Below are 20372 nucleotides of genomic sequence, written 5' to 3' on the forward strand. Positions count from 1 at the left end.
TGTGTTCAGCAGGTATCTGCATCATCTGAATTTTTAATTTCCTACAGATCAAGTTAAGAAGAAGAAATACAAGAAATAGATACAAGATTTGTCATTTAACTGTCTTTTCAGAATAATTAAATATTGATTAACAAACCAATTTTGAACATACACTTTGGTATATTTTAATCTATTGGGTTAATTATTGCCTACTATAGGTTAACACATTTCTTTAATGGTTAACTGCCAAAAAAATAGAATACATGGACCCTTAGTTGTGAAGGGATCATTATACACAGTTGATTTGATCAAAACAGTTTTTATTGAAATCATTCACAGAGTTAGTTGTGTGGTTGGTTGCATGGGCTGCACTCTGACACAAAGGCTGAGACCAGATAAAGTTAGCCAGTCTTTCTCTGGTCAATGTGAGATGCTCTAAAATCTACCGTGTGTGTGTGTGTATGGTGTCTCCCCCATCGTACCTAAACAATACAATAGCAGCATCCTTATTTACAATGTAATATCTCTGTACAACAGGTATTTACAGTATGACCACACCCCAGGTGTGAGGGAGAACCTGAATGTAAGAAGAGAGAAAGTGAATGTGGCGAAAGAAGCAAGACAGGACTTGGCATCATGTACACACTGCTCAGTGCTTCAGTTAAAAGCTGCCAAAACCAGTTCAACTGTGCTAAGAGATAACTGTTTTTTTTTTTTTTTTCTTTTTTTTTACACCACATATGTTTGTAAAAACGTTTTATAGATCTAGCCAGGGTTATTTCCTGATTCATTTCCCCCAAATTAATAACAATCTTGAAAACAATGTTATTAAGGCTTTCCTGTCTGGCGCTCTTGCCGTCAATCACTCAGTTTGCTCATAATGAATATGTTTTTTATTCCTTTCACTCATTCTATCAGGAGCAGAAAATTTTACAAGTCGTCTTAGGCAAGGCTGTCTTTCCTTGGAGCGAGTCTGACTCATAACACAACAAACACCTTTTCCATGTGTGTGCTTTCACTTCTATGCTTCAAAACACTTTTCTAATTAGTCAAGTCTAGGCTTGAGGTGAATAAAATTAGCAAACTGAGGTGTCACTTTAAAAAAAAAATAAAAAATAATAATCCCATCAAGCTGAACCTCACTTACTGCAAGACGAATAAACTAAAGAGTATTAATGCACAGTGCAACATAGACGCGCATGTTCTGTGTAAAAAAAAATAATAATAATTGCTCAGTGGCCAGCCATGAGGTTCAATTAAAAGTGTCCACTCAAAAAAAGAAAGAAAATAATAATCCGCCGGTAGTGCCACAGAGAAACAGTTGCTGCTCTTTCTCTATAAGGACTTTATGTAGTGTGAATAGTGGGTATGAGGTGGCATGGATGGTGCTGGAGAACTTTTAGCTCTTGATTAAATACTGCCCTCTACAGGCATGGCTTGAGACTGCAGTGAGGTGACGCGAATTTGATCCGACTAAAAACAGCTCATGTATATACTTACACCAGAACTAAGCTGTCATAAATTCATCATAAAAATCTGTCATTATTATTATTAGTAAAATCCATGTAATGTAGGTAATGCACACATGCCCCAACTTCATTTACTACATGTGTTTCGTGTATTCCATCACATAGGGCAGTGCAACAGCCCGACATCACCGCGATATGGATGGAAATCGATGCCTGAGTACCATCATCAGTGTTGACATGTAGCATTCGTACCTGCAACCACATGTCACTCATAACATTCAACATCTTTTTTTTTTTCCTCCTTTGTGCAATTCTTATATGCATCTCGATTCACTTCAGGTATACGTTTTGTGTGTAGCTTTTCAGGAAAGTCCAAAGTATCAGTGCATGTCCGGTCCCCACCACACCTTGGTTAAAATTAAATAAGAAGTTCAGAGTGCTAGGTGCCACAGTCAGACCATCTAAGACCTGGCTGAGCTGCCAAGACTGTCTGGTGGAGGCGGTCTGGCTTTCCTTATCCTCCATTGTGCATTTCTTCACATGTATGATGTGTGTCTAGACTTCTTGTAAAACCAGAAGCATCAGAGCATGTCCGCTGTTTTTTTTCTTTTTTTCTCAACCATAAGCTGAACGTTAAACAAATAAAACCAATTGTTATGGCAGCGTAAGCCAGACCCGATTCTAATTCATAACACTTTTTTTTTTTTTAAAGCAAATTCTTGCATGTATTTATGATTTCATTTCCTGTGTGGGTGTGCAGGATTTTGTAACTGAAATTCAACTACAAATAGCAATTTCCACCTCATTGAAATACTAAGAAAACCCTTTGGCAATTTCATTTCATTTTCAATCTCAATCGTTTCACAACAAATTTTTATCTAATACTTAAATAACCGATGCACACTCACAAAAAGAAATGCGATTCCAAATACAGGAATAAATCACGATTTTCTAATCATCTCAAATCGACATTATCAACGTTACGCTACCATTATCGAAGATCAAGTCATGGCATGTATAAACTCCCTGGGCTGTTGAGGGTGAGCTGCCCGTTGGACGCCGCCTCACATGTCTCATCGTCCAACAGGCCTGAGGCGTCTGCGTTGGTCAGACTGTCATGGTAGCTGCTGAAGCTGATGTTGTCCTCCTTCAGCTCAATTGTCCAAAAGGGTGCGTTAATCTTACGGTTCTGGTACTGGCGGTAGGTGTAGATGCCGCCTGCTGCTCCCAGCAGTGCCAATATCAGTGTGATGATGACGGCCAGGATGATTAAGTTGAACTGAGCCCAGGTGAGCTGAACAGGGGGAGTCGTGCTGTTGGCAGTGGGGCTTGTCAGGCTGGAGAGGAGCGCCGTGGACGAGGTGGGGAGCTGATCAGTTACATTAGGGCTGGGGGTCATAGTGGAAAAGTATGCAGGTGTAGTGGGCACTGAGGAGAGAGAGAGAGAGAGAAAGAAAGAGAAAACATTTGTGCTGGGAGAAAACCTTTCAAGGTACAGTAGGTAAAAGATTAGGACTAAAGCTGTAAAAAAACGTTATGAAGTATTTATCTCAATTCATCAATCTATTAATTTCCAAGAGGGCCGTACCAAAAGTAAAGCAAATTTAGGTGTATAGGTCGTTAGCACATACTGTAGCAAATAGCACATGTTGATTGGGTAACTCTTCCTTTACACAAAGTTAAAAATCAACCAAGTCTCTATCACAAGCCACGCAAGTGCACCATTGTTGAACCTAACTATCAAATCCTCTTTGTTACTGGTCTCCCACTGCTACAAAATGTTTCTAGAGGTGACACCACTGACTAATGTGCATAGATTAATAAAAAGGCCCAAAGAAGGGGAAACCAGCAATGTGGACAAACACATAGCAGAAGACCATCAACTGTGACAAAAGTAATTTTCAAAGATGATTCGAGAGTTGGGTTCAACGATGGCGCAAATGCACAGCTCATAACTGAGACTATATTGAGTAGGACCTTCATTTAGAGGAAAAGATACTGTACTCCTCCATGTGCAATATTGAACAATCTATGTTAATTATATATGTATCACTGTTTTTGCATTACTTTCCATACATCCCTCATATCTAACTCTCTCTGGCTTTTTAAAGCGTATATCTTTTGATCATTGTAATTAGCTCCTCTGGACGTGCATGTAAAGGCAATGCAATAGCAGCGCTCATAAAAAGTTCATTTCAAGCAGTATTTATTTATGGGTTGGGGAAAAAGGCAGAAAAAAAAAAATAGACTGTACCAAAGAGAATCTAAATTAGATCCCTTATTTATTGTACTACACTGTACTGTTCGTTAAAGAACATTTACATCTAGTTTGTGTGACTGAAAATTCAGTGGCTGCCTAAAGTGCGTTTCGGCTCTGATCAATAGCATTAACATTCATACTTTATCTCACTACTATTCAAAATCAGAGGGCACTAAAGTCATTCACCTCCAAATTTAGCAGATTTGGGAGCACTTTGTGAATTAATCTGATATTTATCCTGGATTTTTATATTCAATGCATCACATTTACAATATGATTTACCAACAACAGAACCATTATACTGTAGTGAAGCCGCTTGGGGCAGCAACTAGGATACTACTATCACACCATGTAGCACTGTGTGGAAAACGGCTGTCCAGAATTGTTAATGCAGATTTTAGACTGACTGATATCACTTGCGTCAAACACGTTTCAGAGTGATGAGAATTCGGAAAAAACCCACAGAGACACTTTCCCTACTATGCACATCTGGAAAAAATTCCTCATAACTCATAAACTAAACGTTTTTGTTGTTGTTGTTTTCTAGTGAAAGAATTTAAAAACCAACAAAAAACATAAATCAGCTCAATCAAAAAATGGAAAAGACTGGTACGATGGAATCTGTGCAAATACCAACAAATTGATGATGCAGGACTTTTTTTTTACTTTGCATTAAAGCAACTGACAAATGAATAAAGGCAAAAGTATTTGTGAGACAGGTATAGGATTTAGAAAATTCCTCAGTAGTTTCTTACTCACTCACACTGGGGCATCTAGTACCTACTGATTTGGGTTTTATTTGAACTATATTTTCTTGCATTTGTAAAGGCACTTCATAGATACAGTATTGCTGACGATTCAGATCACTAGTCGACCTTTTGAACCCCTAACGGATTACCGATAGCTGTGCAGTTCCTGGCAAGAGCGTCTCCGGTGAACCCAGGGGCGCAGTGCTGGCAGTGTGGCCCGGTGGTATTGTAGCTGCAGTTTAGACAGTGTCCGGTTTCTGGGTTACAGATGCGGGTGTTCCCGTTGCACTCGCATGGCACACAGATACTGTCGGCGTTGTAGTATCCATCAGAGCAGTTCTCACAGGTGGAGCCCTCGTAGCCAGGGTTACACTGGTCACACACTGGCCGGCCGCGTTCGTCTGTCAGAACATGAGAAAAATTAAGCAAGCGATTTTTAACTTTCAACTTCTTCTGGTTGTAATGTTTTGTGGCTACTGAAATGGTTTTAAAGTTTATTGTTTGTTGCACTTGAATCTAAAATTCCCTTTATTAATCTGGTAACTGGGTTTTACTCTCAAGCAGAACAGTAATCATTACAGTATCGTTCTAGAATAATAAAACTGTGGCATTTCGCACTTTAACTGTTTTTAAATTAAATCAATATATAATGTTTGTTCAGTTTTGGGGACATGCTTGTGTAACATTCAGACACAAATGACAAAAAAGTAAATTCAGATATTTTAAATTTTGCAATTATTAATAATATCATTTTCAAAATTTCAAATGTAAAAATCAACATAGTGCAATCAATAATCGGTTTATAACAAAAAGTTACAAAATACCATTTTCTGCCTCAGAATTGCATGGCAGTGTCGGATGTAATACTGCAAATTCTCATTCTCATAAATACATAAACAACACAAATAATAAAATATATTTCAAAAGAAGGAAAGAAAGAAAAAAAAAAGAGTCTTGGTCTTGGTTTTGCAGTCAGTGTTAACAGATAACAGTAAGAAGCTAATTATGTTATGAGGTGGCAAGCCATTAAAGATTACAATCAGTGTTTTCCTACCTCAAGGGTGATCTTGAAAGAATAATTTGACTACCTCAGTGAAATTTCAAAGAAAGTCTGGTTTCTGTGTCCATAATACAAACTGTTGTATTCGAGTACATGGAAGCATGAAGATACTGATCATATATTTATATTGGAGTTATATTATCATCACTTTGGAGAACTTATAAGGGTAAAAAGAAAACTACAAAGAGAAGAATTTTAATTATGGTACTGAAAGTCATTTATATATATTAATAATTAAATCAATCATATTAAAATTTTTACTAGTTGGATTATTATTACAATATGAATTCAGAAAAAGTTGGGACGTTATTTATATTTGAATAAAATGAAAACTAAACGGCTTTATGTGAAGTACTTTATTCACAATAGAACACAGAAAACATGTACAGTGCTTAACATCATCAAAAGATGATGTTTAGAGAAGATACATTGAAACAGGAGAAATCTCTGTGCGTAACTTGCCATGCCACAGGCATGCAACAAATCAGGCCCTCAGACGACACTGCATCACAGTGTCATTGAAATTATTAAATAGGTCCAGAAATACTTCCAGAAACCACTGTTGGTAAACACAATCCGTCGTGCCATCTGCAGATGCCAATTAAAGTTCTATCATGCAAAAGAGAAGACACATGTGAACATGGTCTAGAAGCGCTGTTGTGTCTTGTGGGCCAAGGCTCATTTAAAGTGGACTGTTTCAAAGTGGAAAAGTGTTCTATGGTCAGACAAGTCCAAAATTCCTAAATTCTTTTTGGAAAATCAGAAACTCTGTGTCCTCCATGCTAAAGAGGAGGGAGACTTTTAAGTGTGTTATCAGTGTTCAGTTCAAAAGCCAGCATTACCGATGGGATGGGGGTGAGTAAGTGCATACGGTATGAGCAGCTTGCAGTTTTGGAGGCACTATGAATGCTGACAGGTTTAGACAACAGCTATTGCTGGACAATGAAAAACCACATACTGCAACAGCCAACAGCGTGGCTTCTTAGTAGAAGAGTCTAAATGCTGAATAAGCCTGCCTGCAGTTCAAATCAGAGAACATTTGGGGCATCATTTAACAAAAAATACGCCAAAGATGACCAACCACAAGCTCTTTAGCAGCTGGAAACCTATATCAGGAAAAAATGGGACTAAGATCTAACACCAAAACTCCAGAAACCCATAACCTCAAACCCAGAAGTCTTCAAATTGTTTGGAAAAGAAGAGGAAATGCTACGACATGGTAAACATTTGAATACTTTTAAACATTATTATGCATAATGAAACATTTTTTGAGACCTGTAGAAGCATCAAATTAGAAATTTTGTGCATCATTTTGTGCATAAAATTGTAAGATTGCTCAGTTTAAACATTTAAGTTCTATTGTAAATACAATATTGGCTCATGTAATTTGAAAGTCTTTTAGTTTTCATTTTATTAAAATAATTTTAAAAAATGTCCTTTCCGAATGTTTTCTGAATTCCGGTTGTATCTAAAGTGCACACAGGACAAGTCTTTAAAAATCAGGTAAGCTCAAGGATAATTTTTAATCACAATGTGAGGACAGAATGCAACAGCTCATTGATGAAATGCTTGCCAAGGAATGCTTGCCCACTTTTTTCTTAAGGGCACAAGCACAATTTATAGCACACTTTGGTAAAAGAGGATCATGAACTTGTTTGTTCCCTTTAGTTGCTACGTACAGGCTTAGTCAGTTAATTATCTTGACATACGTCATTACCTTAAATTACCTACTGGAGTTCCTTGATTTAAAGTAGGTTTCTGGGCAATTAAACATAGGATCTGATGGTATACTAAAGCATTTATTGTCCTTGGTGAGTTAGTTAATGAATTTTTTTTAGTTGCATATTCTTGCATAATATTATAAAATTATATGATGGTCTTTGGCACATGCGTACAGTTTCTGAGAAAAACTAGAAAAAATGCTATTTTTTTTATTATTTTAATTAAATGCTGAAAATATTTTTACTTCGCTACAGTGGTACCTCTGCATATAAATTTAAACCGTTCTGGAGGCGAGTTCTTAAGGCCAAATGCAGATAATCCGTACCTGCCACTAAAGAATATTACCAATATTACTAATTTCCAACACTATAATTATATTTCTGCATATAAACACATGTAAAAGTAGTAAAATATAAAATAGACATTAAACCTCTCTTAACATAAATTTATGATTCCTTGTGGCACCTGCTGCTTTAAAAATAGACCGGAAAGTGGCTCCCTTTTCTTCTTGCTACCGTCCTTAATAAAATGGAGTGCAGACAAAATAGGATTTTGATTATTTTGAATATTAAATATTAAAGATAGTGAGCGTTTACTTTCGTATTTAAAAATATACAGTGGAACCTTGGACTGCGAGTAATGCGGTTTGCGAGTGTTCCGCAAGATGAGCAAATATTTTTTATAAATATTGACTTGGAAAACGAACAAGTCTTGGTTTTACGAGTACCAGGTATATATAAGAATATATATATATATATATATATATATATATATATATATACACACACACACACACACACACACACACACTATATAAGAACTTATTAAAGTTAAAGTTACCTTTATTGTCAATTCTGCCACATGTACAGGACATACAGAGAATTGAAATTGCGTTACTTTCAGACTTTTGGTGGATAACAGATAACATCAAATACATAAAGTAGAATTTTTAAAATACAAAGAAAAATATGAATAAATACAATTATACATCTAATATAAAAAAACAAACAAATACAATATACAAGTGAGGGCACATGGCAGAGAGTGCAAACCAGACGGAGTAATGCAACTGCAGACATACTGTATAGTGCAAATATAGCTTGTAAGTACAGTATGATCAAGTGATAAAGAGAAGCCCTGTAACAGACTAGAGTCTTATGAGGCAGACTAAGAGTATTATATATAGATAACACATACATACGCATAAAACAAATACTACCCTGTACTGTGTTCTGTAAATGTACAGTCACGCTGAATGTGTAGCTCTTATAGCTGTTTTTTTCAGCTCCTCCACTTTATTAGAAAGTTCTTCTATTTTAGCACATGCCAGGTCTAATAATGAAGGCTTAGGAATGCTACAGTAATCATGATCCATTGTTACATCCATAGGTATGGGTTCGACGGATACCACTCACTGGACCGCGATGCTTTAACGGCGTAATCATTTCAGGCAAAAAGCACTGGTACAGCGCAAGTTACTAACTTTTTTCGTGCCTCAATAATCTGACCACTGCTAAAATGTTTACTGCAAACCTTATAATTGCTGGTAGGACAAAAATCGTCTCGGCGTATGTTCACAAGCCACCGTTTTCTAAGGTCCACATCTGAGGGAAATCTATAAACACTTTTTTCTGAACATTTCCTCCAAACTCCAAAACAATGGCCGGCAAACCGGAACTCAGCGAGCCCTATTACTTCAAAACGGGAGTGCATAACGAGTCTGCGTGCAAGTAGCGTATTGTGGGTAATCGTCTTCCCTGCTGGGTCTCCACTGGTATAATCAACATCCGTGCACGCGTGTACGGTTTACTATAACATTGTGACCATGTGTGTGCGTAAAACATATTTTATTTTGTGTCTGTATGCGTGTGTGTACAGCGCACGTGCAAAGCAAAAGCAAGTCTCATAAAAGAGGTTAAAAATCCACTTTCTCTCTGCTCAAGGCTCAGCCTGCTCTTTGTGACCCACAGACCCCTCCTACTTTCGCCTTCACAGACACACACACTATTTCTCTCTGCTCTACACAAAAATACTGGTCTGTCGGGATTCTTTTCAAAGGTAAAGTGCAGGTTATGTTGTTTTATGTTTACTTTACAGCAAGGATTCTGTTAGTGTGTTGCTCAATCGAGTGTCATTAGAGAGATTTCTTGTTAATTTTTCTGATAAAACAGTGTTTCTGTTGTGTGTGTGCGTGTGTGAAAAAGAGTGGAGGAAGCGTAACTGTGTAAGACGAGAAAGGGGAGAGGGGAGCTTACTTTAGATTCACACACACACACACATACAACGGAAACACTAATCTATCGGGATTTATTTTTGAATTTTTTTCCCAAAGGTAAAGTCTACGTTAATTTGTTTTATTTTTACTTTATATTTTGTGTTCATTATTTTTATGTATTTATTTTTTGGGCTGGGGAATGAATAATTTGAGTTTCCATTATTTCTTATGGGAAAATTCGATTTGGTTTACGAGTGTTTTGGAATACGAGCCTGCTTCCGAAACAAATTATGCTCGTAATCCAAGGTTCCACTGTATATATATATATATATATATATATATATATATATAAATAAAGATTTTCAACATGGCCTTAGGCATACATGAACCTCACTCTATGTGTATAATCAATAATCCTTATTTAAGTTCTTTGGTTTTAATAAAAAGCATTTTACCCTATAGAACCTAAATTGCATTTCTCTGCACCAAATTAATAAAGATCTTTTGCATTTGTTGAACTTGTTTACAACTGATATACAACAAAAAGCTAAACCAGATTCATTTGGCCCAAGCAAATACCATTACTACATACATATAATACATACTATTCTCAAAGGGAGCCATGCGGCTAAATCATAGACAGTGAACAAAGATGATATACTCCGGTGCTTCCCTGAGCTGTCTGTACTGAATAAATTCAATATTACTCTCTAATGTAATCTTCACAGGCAGCAGAACAGGGCAACCACCATCTAGGTATGCATTTCAAAACATTTCCCTTCGCAACAGAAAAGGCAGTTCACAATGAATAATAACTGCAGTAGACAGCCAGAGGGATTCCCCCGGCTCATACTCACTTACTTTTTGTCACACAGTGACATTCATCTGATATTATTTTTTTCATTTAAATTTTCTTTTTTTTCCCTCCTCAAGTCTCGATTTAAATCAGTCTCATATTGAATATCTTAGCATGCCAATGTAATGAATAGAAACTTTTCACTTACAATAAATGATCTAGTGATAACTGTAGTGCCCGGAGTTCAAAAATAAAATTTGCTGCGATTGTGTTTTTACATGTGTATTGTATACAGTGCATCTCAATAGATTAAAGTATTGTAAAAAAACAAAACAAAACGTGAAACTAATACATACATTCTTGATTTCATTATGTAAAGTGAAAAATGTCAAAACCTTTCTTTGTTTCAATTTCAAAACGTATGGCTTACAGCTCACAAAAATCTTTTATCTCTAATTATTAGATTTGTCCTAACGTCAAACAAAAAGCATTTGCAACACAGAAATACTGAAAATTATGTTTATTCATGCATTCAATACTTGGTGAGGGCTCCTTTAGCACAAATTACTGCATCAATGTGGCATGTCTAGGAGGTGATCAGCCTATGGCACTGCTGAGGTGTTATTAAAGACAAAGACCAAGTTGCTTTAATAGCAGCCTTTAGCTTGTCTGTATTATTGAGTTGGGTGTTTTACAGCTTCCTCTTGACAATAGCCCATAGATTCTCTAAGGGGTTCAAGACAGAAAAGTCAGATAAAGAAACACAGTAATATCATGACCAGCAAACCAGTAAGCGGTAATGTTGGCACTGTGGGCAGGAGGCCCTGATGACTTAAAGTTGACTTGATAAACACAGTGGGACCAATACCAGCAGGTGCCAAGTTAAGTTAAGCCTGTGGTTCTCAAAGTGTGGGGCGCGCCCCACTAGTGGGGAATACAGACGTGACAGGTGGGGCGCAATGAACGGAAGGGAATTAGTGGAAAATAATAAGAAATACCTATTATAACAGGAAGTAACTATTTTAATCCATGCTTTTCTTTATTGACAATACAAAGAAATGGATCATTAATACAAGTAAATTAAAATAACATCAGAGAAAAAGTGGAACCATAGTGCAACAATAACGGTTTAACGTCGGCATGTTAATTGCAGAGGAACAATATATAAAGGAAACATTCGATATTATATATGCAATTTCATTTATTCCAATGTGTATGCTGATGTTTATGTATTTTTGTTAAAAATTACTATTTTATCAGGCAGTACTAGTCTGGCATTTCTAGTTTGCTTTTTGATTCCTTAGGCGCTGAACAAAAGGGAAAATCAATATCGTTCTGTGCTTTTTGTTTGTGTGCGGCATTTTGCGATGATCCCTAAATCATTTGTTGCGCCGTAGGGAATAATGGTGTTTATGCTTTACACATGTATAATTTAAAGCGGATGTAGCTCAAATACAATCTAGAGAGGAAATATATGTGGGTTTCTTATTTGCTGGTTTATTTACACAGCTATTGAATTCAGAGATGCGAATATGCAAATATAAAACTAACTTTACCGGCGTCACAAACCGGGTCAGTAGCGTACAGTGTGTAGTGAGCATAATAACGTCAATTGATACATTTGCAACATGGACCACAAAAAAGCAGGCGATTCAGTACTATCAGCCTAATCAACCAAAAAGCCAGCCGAAAGGAAAACATGATAAAGCCCATGTTGCGCTTGGATTCATGGTGGGAATGGTGGGGGCAGAGGAGAGACCTGTGTGTGTTTTGTGTCTTAAACCGCTGGCAGCAGACAGCATGAGACCTGACAAAGTAGGAAGACATTTAAAGACAACACACCCCAGTCACGTTAATAAGCCACTCGACTTCTTTGAAAGAAAGCTCTAGATAAGTGACTAAGTAAGCCTGTTAAAACAATTGCATGTGTATTTTATCTGTTTTGAACTTGGTGTTAATTGATCTTATTGGTTTTTAATATTTTAATGAATAGTAAACATGCCCGATTTAGTTATCATTTTGTTGACAAGTGGGGAATGACGGAAAATGTTTGGGAACTACTGAGTTAAGCCATAACACCCTAGTCATCACCGACCATGCAAACTTCACACCGGACTTCAAGCAACTTGAATTCATTGCGTATCCACTCTTTCCCCAGACTCCAGGACCTTTGATTTCTAAATGAAAGGCAATATGTAACTTCATTTGAAAAGAGGACTTTAAACCATTGAGCAATGCTCCAGTTTTTTTTTCTCTATAGCTCAGGTAAGATGCTTCTGACATTTCCTTTGGTTCAGAATGCAACATTTATAGCCCATTTCCTGAAGATGTCTTTGTGTGGTGACTCTTGATGCATTGAGTCCAGTCTAAGTCCCCCATAAAATTTAAATATTACACTTTATGTATAATAAATCTAGGACATTAAATTATAAAAAAAAAAAAAATCCATGATATTCTAATCAAGATGTACTGGATATATTACAAGAATAGTTTAATGATTGTTTATTGTTTTTATCAAGTTACTATAATTTGCCTCTGGAAATTTTAAAGTCTAAGCATTTGTTAGAAACAAAAAAATATTGATTTGTAAATTATGCAGCAATTTGCACACCCTATTGTACCTCTGGCTTAGCGGTTGCCTGTACATCTAGGAAGTTGTATATTTATCCAGAGCTTTGTCAATTGGTTCCTGCTTTTCCCCCTGCAGAGCTGTAACACAAGAGGGATTTTCTGCACAAGGCCTGACTGATAACCGTGCAAGTTTTAACAGGATTGCTCGAATTGATCAGCCTTCACTCTACTCCCTGTGGATAAATCAAACACAGCAGAAGAATGGAGTAGCCCTTGATACTGAAGTCATCTAGACACTAAAACGTAATGTTAATTGTAATGTAAGTTGTTAATACCAGCTGAATTAAGTTTGGTCGTTGTAAAGTTTGGTGTAGGTTTCCTAACAGTTTATATACAGTACGTATATAAGTTTGCAGTTTGGAAATTCATCAACTCCAGCATTCAGTGTTATGGAAAAGGTACACAGACACCACATTAATAGTCCTAACAAATTAGCAATAAACAAATTATTATTTGACCTATTCTTTTAATAGCACAAAACAACACATTCACCAATACTTTAAAATATAAAATGGAACTGACAGACAAACTGATAAATAAATTAAGGAAGGAAATCTTAGTGGCAGGATAAGAAAAAAGGACAAAATAATAAATAGAAAAATAAAGATAGCTAGTAAAAATGAGAAATAAATAGGCATGCTATATGTGCTCAGAGATAATAATGCAAAAATACATATAGTCAAGCCACTGCATTTTTTTTTAATTAGTTGATTAGTTACCCAGAAACATCTACAGTGGCTGTGTAAAAAAATGGACAGTGTCCAGTAACTTGGGGTTGGATGTAAGAAAATGCTTAGAGTTTAGAAAAGTGGTAATTGTATAATCTAAATGAAGTGACCGGAAAATATTTTAAGTTATCCCAGAATACAGAAATCTTCCCCTCCATACACTAACAGTCAAAAGTTTGGTCACACCTTTTAATTCCATGGTCTTTCCTGATTTTTTTAATTAATAATTTTGGTAAAAATATAAAATAAATATATTATAATTGAGTAAAATAATGAATAATTAATCCAAAATATGCAACAATCTCCTTTAAACAGTTGATGTTCATATTTATAAGGGCTATAATCTGAGGTGCTGTTTGTTAATTGGTGATTTCTGAGGCTGGTGACTCTAAATGAACTTCTCCTCTGCAGCAGAGGTCAGTTTTGTTCTTTCTTTTCTGGGATGGTCTTCATGAGTATCAGTTTCATCATGGTGCTTGACTGGTTCTGCAAATGTATTTCACAATCCTGTTCTGGCAAGAACTGTTCCAGAACAGCTGACCTTCATGTCTTAAAATAAAAGCGGACTGTATTTGTTACTCAATTACCTAATGCCATATGTGTTATTTCATAGTTTAAAAAAAAACTCCAGTATTGTTCTAGAATGCAGAAAATAAATCACTAAACCAAAAACATTGAATTAGAAGCTGTGTTCACAACTTTTAACTATAAGTAGTGGATTTTAGACTCTACTGAGAATCTACAAAAGAGCTTCAGCTTCGGTGCCTCATTACAGTAACCCTCATTACACTTAGCTGCAGAATACAGAAAATATTAAAAAATGAAAAGATAAAACCGAATTTTGGCAATTTATTTCTCATAAACTATAAGCAGTTTAAGTATGAAGTTTCGTCTTATGTAGGTTTTACTTGCAGATTATTCTACTTCCTCTCTGAAATTAAAAGCAAAACTTGCTAGTTAACAGCTTTTTCATTTTCTTTTAATGCACATTTTACTTGTAATACGTCTCCTACATCACCCTGAGTAATGATGTGTAGCTAATGATGTAAACCAGAGAATGCACCATCCATCAAGATAATTTAGTGTCACATACTGTAAAATGATTTCCATCGCTACAACAAAACTTATTGGGCATTCGATAGCAGATTGCATTAATCGTGAAGATCACTGATGATAAAAACGTCATACGAGTTTTAGTTTAGTTCTACTATAAATCTTATAAACTATTTTAAATTAAGGAACAAAATGTTTTAATGAGATTTTTAAAAAGTAAAAATTTTAATAATTAACCAGGATTTTTAGAACAAAATATCATGATAATGAATGAATGCCATAATAATATTTGTGGCTAGAGGCAAAACGAGTAAAATTGGCCTTGCTCTCTGGATAGGAGCGTTGGTGTCTGCAGTGTAAATCGCAGCAAAACTAGCCAATTATGGGAATGTTTAAGCTCATACAGTATATACGGAAGAGGGCACATAGTGCTATCCTGCGTGTGTGTGTTCACTGTGCTGTCATGCAGCAGGAAAAGCAGTATGAAAAGATCCAGGTGGATGAAGTCATTGCTGATTTGAGTGAACTGGTGACCAAACTGAGCAGAAAATAGGGGTCAAGTGTATTTTAAAATAGAGAATTGTACCACATAAATAACTTAAGGTAAGGAAATCAACATGTAGGTAATATCAGCATTTCAAAATCCTTAAAAATGTCCACTCCTCCTGTAAACAGGCAGAAGCTTTAAGCTTTGTAGCTTTAACATGCACCATTCCTTTATTCACGTATGGCTTCTGTACACAAACACACCCAGCAGGAAATGTTCATACTCTTTTTTTAAGTCATACCCGGATTACCTTAGCCAAGGCTCTGTTCCTCATCCAGCTGTGTGTTACGTTTTCTCTCCTCCTTGGCACTGGTCAGATTCAGAAAATTTTTGGAATTGCTTCGTAATAGAGCTTTAGGGATTTAGGACGGTCAATCATTAACCTTCGGAAACAGAGCTGCTGGCAATGTCTGCTGCATTTCCGTGTGTCACTCACACAGCACCTTTAAACACAATGTTCCCTAAACAAACACTGGAACAAACGCATGCACCTGTTGAGCAAAACCGAAACTTCAAACGAACCGAAAATCAGCCAAATTCTTTGCTTTCTTTCTCCTAGTCAGGCACACATCAGCTATCCAAGGCAGAGATAGTAAAAAAGGAAAAAAATGAGATGTTGCGAATGACCAGGTGACTGACAAACCTCAGCTCAATGCAAATTATGTCTGAACATGTAAATTAACATGGCAGCTATGGAGAAAAACAGGAGAATCCAATTCCACTCCAGCTCAATCAATCAATGTTTTAGTGATGTTTTTCAGCTAAAACGTATTTCCTTGAATGGAATTTTTTTTTTTTTAATCTGATAAGTCATTAGGAAAATTACTGTTAACTTTTTAAGGTACGTCCTTGAAACATTTCCGGACTTATGTTTGTGGTTTTATTACTCATCTCCATAACAGCCATCACACTGTGGTCACATCAAAGCTGCTAGACGCCTTCTGAACAAAAAGACAAACCAATGGAAAAAAATCAACCCTTTTTAACTCAGTTGTGCTGACAACTGACAAAAAACCCAAATAGATAACATGTGAGTGTTTACCTTAAGATAATAAAACAATACAGAGTTTATAATATCATATTGTCTAATTTTGTTTTGTTTTACTGAATGTTTTGCAGTCTACCTACAGTACAATCTGCCTTTATGAACTAGAATTCTCTTTTTTTTTTTCAAATTCTCAAGCTGCTATTAGAAATAGCAAGTGGCCTCCAAGAGTAACAACAAAAGAGGCGAGGTTAATTTCGCCTTCAAATAAATAACAAAAATCCTGTTTTGCATAAGACAGCAGTTGTAGTATCTCACAAAAAAACAAAAGCAGACAAAGACCCAAATTAAACACAGGCTTAAAGTAAAACTTGATTGATCTTGGCATGGAGATCCGGGTGGCGCTTAGTAGGACTGATCTTACAACTGGACCTAGCCAGTGAAAGCTGAATCTGACATTTGCATGAGTCCTGAGTTGGTGCTTAGCATGCTGGAATTTTGTGGGTTCACCAGGTTGGCACTTGGTCTAGTGGAACTTGGCATGAGTATTCGGCAGGGTTAGGGTTAATGGTAACAACACTGGGCCAGGACTTGAGACGCCATCTGGTGGGCCTTTAGGACAGCTTCAGAGCGACTTTTGCAGAGAATACGACAAATTGTAGGCCAATCAATCACTCCTCAACTCAAACACAAGCTTTAAATAAACCACTTGTGAACCACCAAAGGATGGTGAAGCAAGAAACCAAACAGAACATGAATGCCAACTTACAAAGTCCTTGAAGCACACAAAGATCTGTAAAAACAATAAAAACAAACAAACCACAAAACAGCACCAAGTGGCAAGGACAATAACATGGGGTGCTGTGTATAGTGGGAATGCCTTAATTTTGTCAATTTCTGTCACCCACCACTATGAGATAAATAATACAAAAAACAACAATGATTTGGGTTACATAAGACTAGTTAACTGAAACATCCTAATCACTGATGCTGTGTTAGATTGTGATAAGAAGTCTTTTTTTATGGATTTAATGAAATATTGTACTGGAACATTTGTACAAAATGTAGCAGGTGGTGTTTGCATGACTATGTTTCATTCCAGTCCCATATGGTCCTCAGGAAATTCCTAGTTATTTCATACACTAAAATATATCCTTGCAGACTGCTTCTCTTGTGATCAGCACTTTTTGAACCATGGGTTGTACATCATTGTTTAGTTCCTCTCGGCTCATTTTTAGTATGGTCAGTGGTGTAGGCTAGATGATAGATGCTGATTTACACGCGTTTCTGTCTTATAGTTTTACTGGAAAACAGCATGGGAAATCATGCAGGACTAAACCATTTTTTTGCACACTGCACTTTTATGGACATTTGCTCATACCCTAGACATTTATGGACAATACGCATTTACGCATTCATGCACATTTGCACACACTCTAGACATTTATTTCCTTTTTGCACATTACACATTTATGGACATTACATCTAAACATTCATTCATATTTCTATTTAAATTCTATTTCCACAACAGTTTCTATATTTTCCATATTCTTTACATTCTACAGTATATACTGTATACTACACTATACTATATACTATATTTTGTATAGCTAAGTTTTAAAAATATATTTTTTTATATTTTATCTTCTATAGCAATGTTTTCTGTAACTAAAGTTTTTTGTTTATATTTTATTCTTATCTTATTCCATATTTTATTTCTTATTGATAATTTTTTTTTTAAATCAAGGGCGGACGTTTAAGCATTTCACTGCATATCGCACTGTGTATGTGACAACTTAAGTTTTAATTTGAAATATTATAAATGTAAATAAATATACATTTTCATATATAGGAGTTGGCTTTAGTACCTTGAAGCCAACTCCTCTTTTTATGCGGCCCAACCATATTGTATTAAAACCCCTGACAGGTGAAGCTACTGTATTACCATTGATTTGTTCCTCTCAAGGTTTCTTCCTATTACCATCTCAGGGATTTTTCCCTTGCCACTGTCGCCCTCGGCTTGCTTTGACCATTTTGATTCATGCACACTTACATTCCATACAAACTTAAATAATTCTTTTAATTGTGTAAAGCTGCTTTGCGAAAATGACAATTAAAAGCGCTATACAAATAAAATTGAATTGATTACCTTGTTACGATTATCTTGCACCTGTCAAAGGTTGAGATATAAAGTATAAGGTAGCAAGTCAACACTCGGTTCTTGGAGTTGATGTGTCAGGAAAAATGGGCAAGCATAAAGCACATAAATGTGCAAGGTGTGCTAAGGGTAAACTGTCTGACCTGATCGCACAGAATAGGTACTGTAACAGGGCAACCAATGTACCAGGACCAGGACAACCAACACATCACAGCTTGCTGTGTAACTCCAAACTGGTCAAAGTATCCATTGCTGAAAGCACTTACAATGAGCATGTAAGAATCATAGCTGGTCCATGGAGCAATAAAAAAATGTGTCTTTGCCAAAAAGAAAAACAACAACACTGTTCTGTTTTACATCATGTGCACAGCCAGGTGCATTTGCATTTAGAAGTTGCTCTGGGCAATGTTCTGCTGCAAAATCAATATTCTCCTGCTCTTTTGACATGCACAACTTCCCTAAAGACTGTTGCAGACCGTGTACACTGCTTCATGGAAACTGTATTCCTGTTGATGCATCCTGACAGGTTGTTAAAATGTTCAACAATGGTTTGAGGAACATGACAAAGAGTTCAAAGTGTTAAACTGGCCTCCAAATTCCAAAATCTTTATCCAATCAAGGATGTGTGGGACATGCTGGACAAACAAGTCCAGTCTGCTGTGGCCCCACTTCTGGGACTTGCTAAAAGGTGACTTAAAGGTGATTCTATTGCTAGACACCACAGCACAGTATTTGAGGTCATGTCTTGACAGGTCAGAGTTGTTTTGGCAGCACAAGGGGGACTGTCGCTATTTAATGTTACAGCTGATCGATGTATATCAAATACAACAAGCTTGATAAGATCAACCTGGAAATAATGTCACATAAGGTGACAATGTCATAGCATTTTGCAACTTGGCTCAGTCTGTAAAACAAAAATGATGTCCAACAACACAGACCATGTGACTTAACTAGAATTCCGTAATAAACTGTTCAAGCTTTGTCTTGCTCCATTCAAATAGCATTCGTTTTTTTTTTTTTTGTGTGGATGTGCGAGTGTGTGTCTGCGTGGATAAAGGAGCGTCTGTCTTGTTGACATGGCAAAATTACAGAACTGAATAGTAGTGATAGAATTGTTTTGTGTAGTGCATTCAAACAAAATGGCATTCACATTAACATAACAATAGGATGGAGCAATTATTATTGCAAGCCAATTCGTTCTACATAGTCAACAAAGCCATGCTCATTTGCAGGAAATAAATTATTGAGGCATTACTGCAAGCATCGATTAATTATTCACAGAAAAAAAGCAGCTTTGTTATAGTGTGCAAATAGCTGATGTGAAAGAAGAGTGCTCCAGAAAAATAATTCAACAATTTCTTATAGTATGCTCTAGAAAATTAATATTGGGAAACACGTTTACATGCAAACACCTAATACTTTACAACTGCCTTAAAATTAGACATTGAATAAAAACATAAAATAAAAAACTTAAAATTTACATTACACCGTATATACTCTACAGTATGTCTATATAACTCTTATGTGCTGCATTTTTATTTATAAAAATATATATTATTATAATATATATATATATATATATATATATATATATATATATATATATATATATATATAAATTATAAAAAACTTCCTTTTAAACTTTTTTCCCCTTTAAAAACTTTTTTTGAATATTAAAGTTGTATATATCAATGTAATTATACACAAAAATAATAAATATAATTATATTTATTAAATTTATATCAATGTAATTATACACAAAAATAATAAATATAATTATATTTATTAAATTTATAATTACATTGGTATATACTTCTTTAATATTAAAAAAAAGTTTTTAAAAAGCAAAAAAAGTTTAAAAAGTTTTTTCCTCCCACAACCCAAGAATGTATTAAAATATGTAATACCGTTATTAACATATTAAATATTGTTAATAATAATAATAATAATAATAATAATAATAATAATCCAGTTGCTTTCAGAACCTGTAAAATCTTTTAATTCTTTTTAAAAAATAATA

General features: G+C 35.6%; 1 protein-coding gene across 1 annotated transcript in view; it reads right to left on the reverse strand.

Annotated features, from left to right (window-relative positions):
• Window positions 1-204: 204 nt before the first annotated feature.
• Window positions 205-20372, reverse strand: part of si:dkey-220k22.1 (multiple epidermal growth factor-like domains protein 9) — a 118589-nt gene continuing 98421 nt past the window's right edge. The window contains exons 5-6 of the mRNA XM_053485772.1: window positions 4607-4858; window positions 205-2876 (exon numbers count right to left, since the gene is read on the reverse strand). Of these exons, the coding sequence (XP_053341747.1) occupies window positions 2455-2876; window positions 4607-4858 (674 nt within the window). The 3' untranslated portion in view covers window positions 205-2454. The remainder of the gene's footprint in view (window positions 2877-4606; window positions 4859-20372) is intronic.

Source organism: Clarias gariepinus, chromosome 24, assembly GCF_024256425.1.
Source record: "Clarias gariepinus isolate MV-2021 ecotype Netherlands chromosome 24, CGAR_prim_01v2, whole genome shotgun sequence".
Lineage (NCBI taxonomy): Eukaryota > Metazoa > Chordata > Actinopteri > Siluriformes > Clariidae > Clarias > Clarias gariepinus.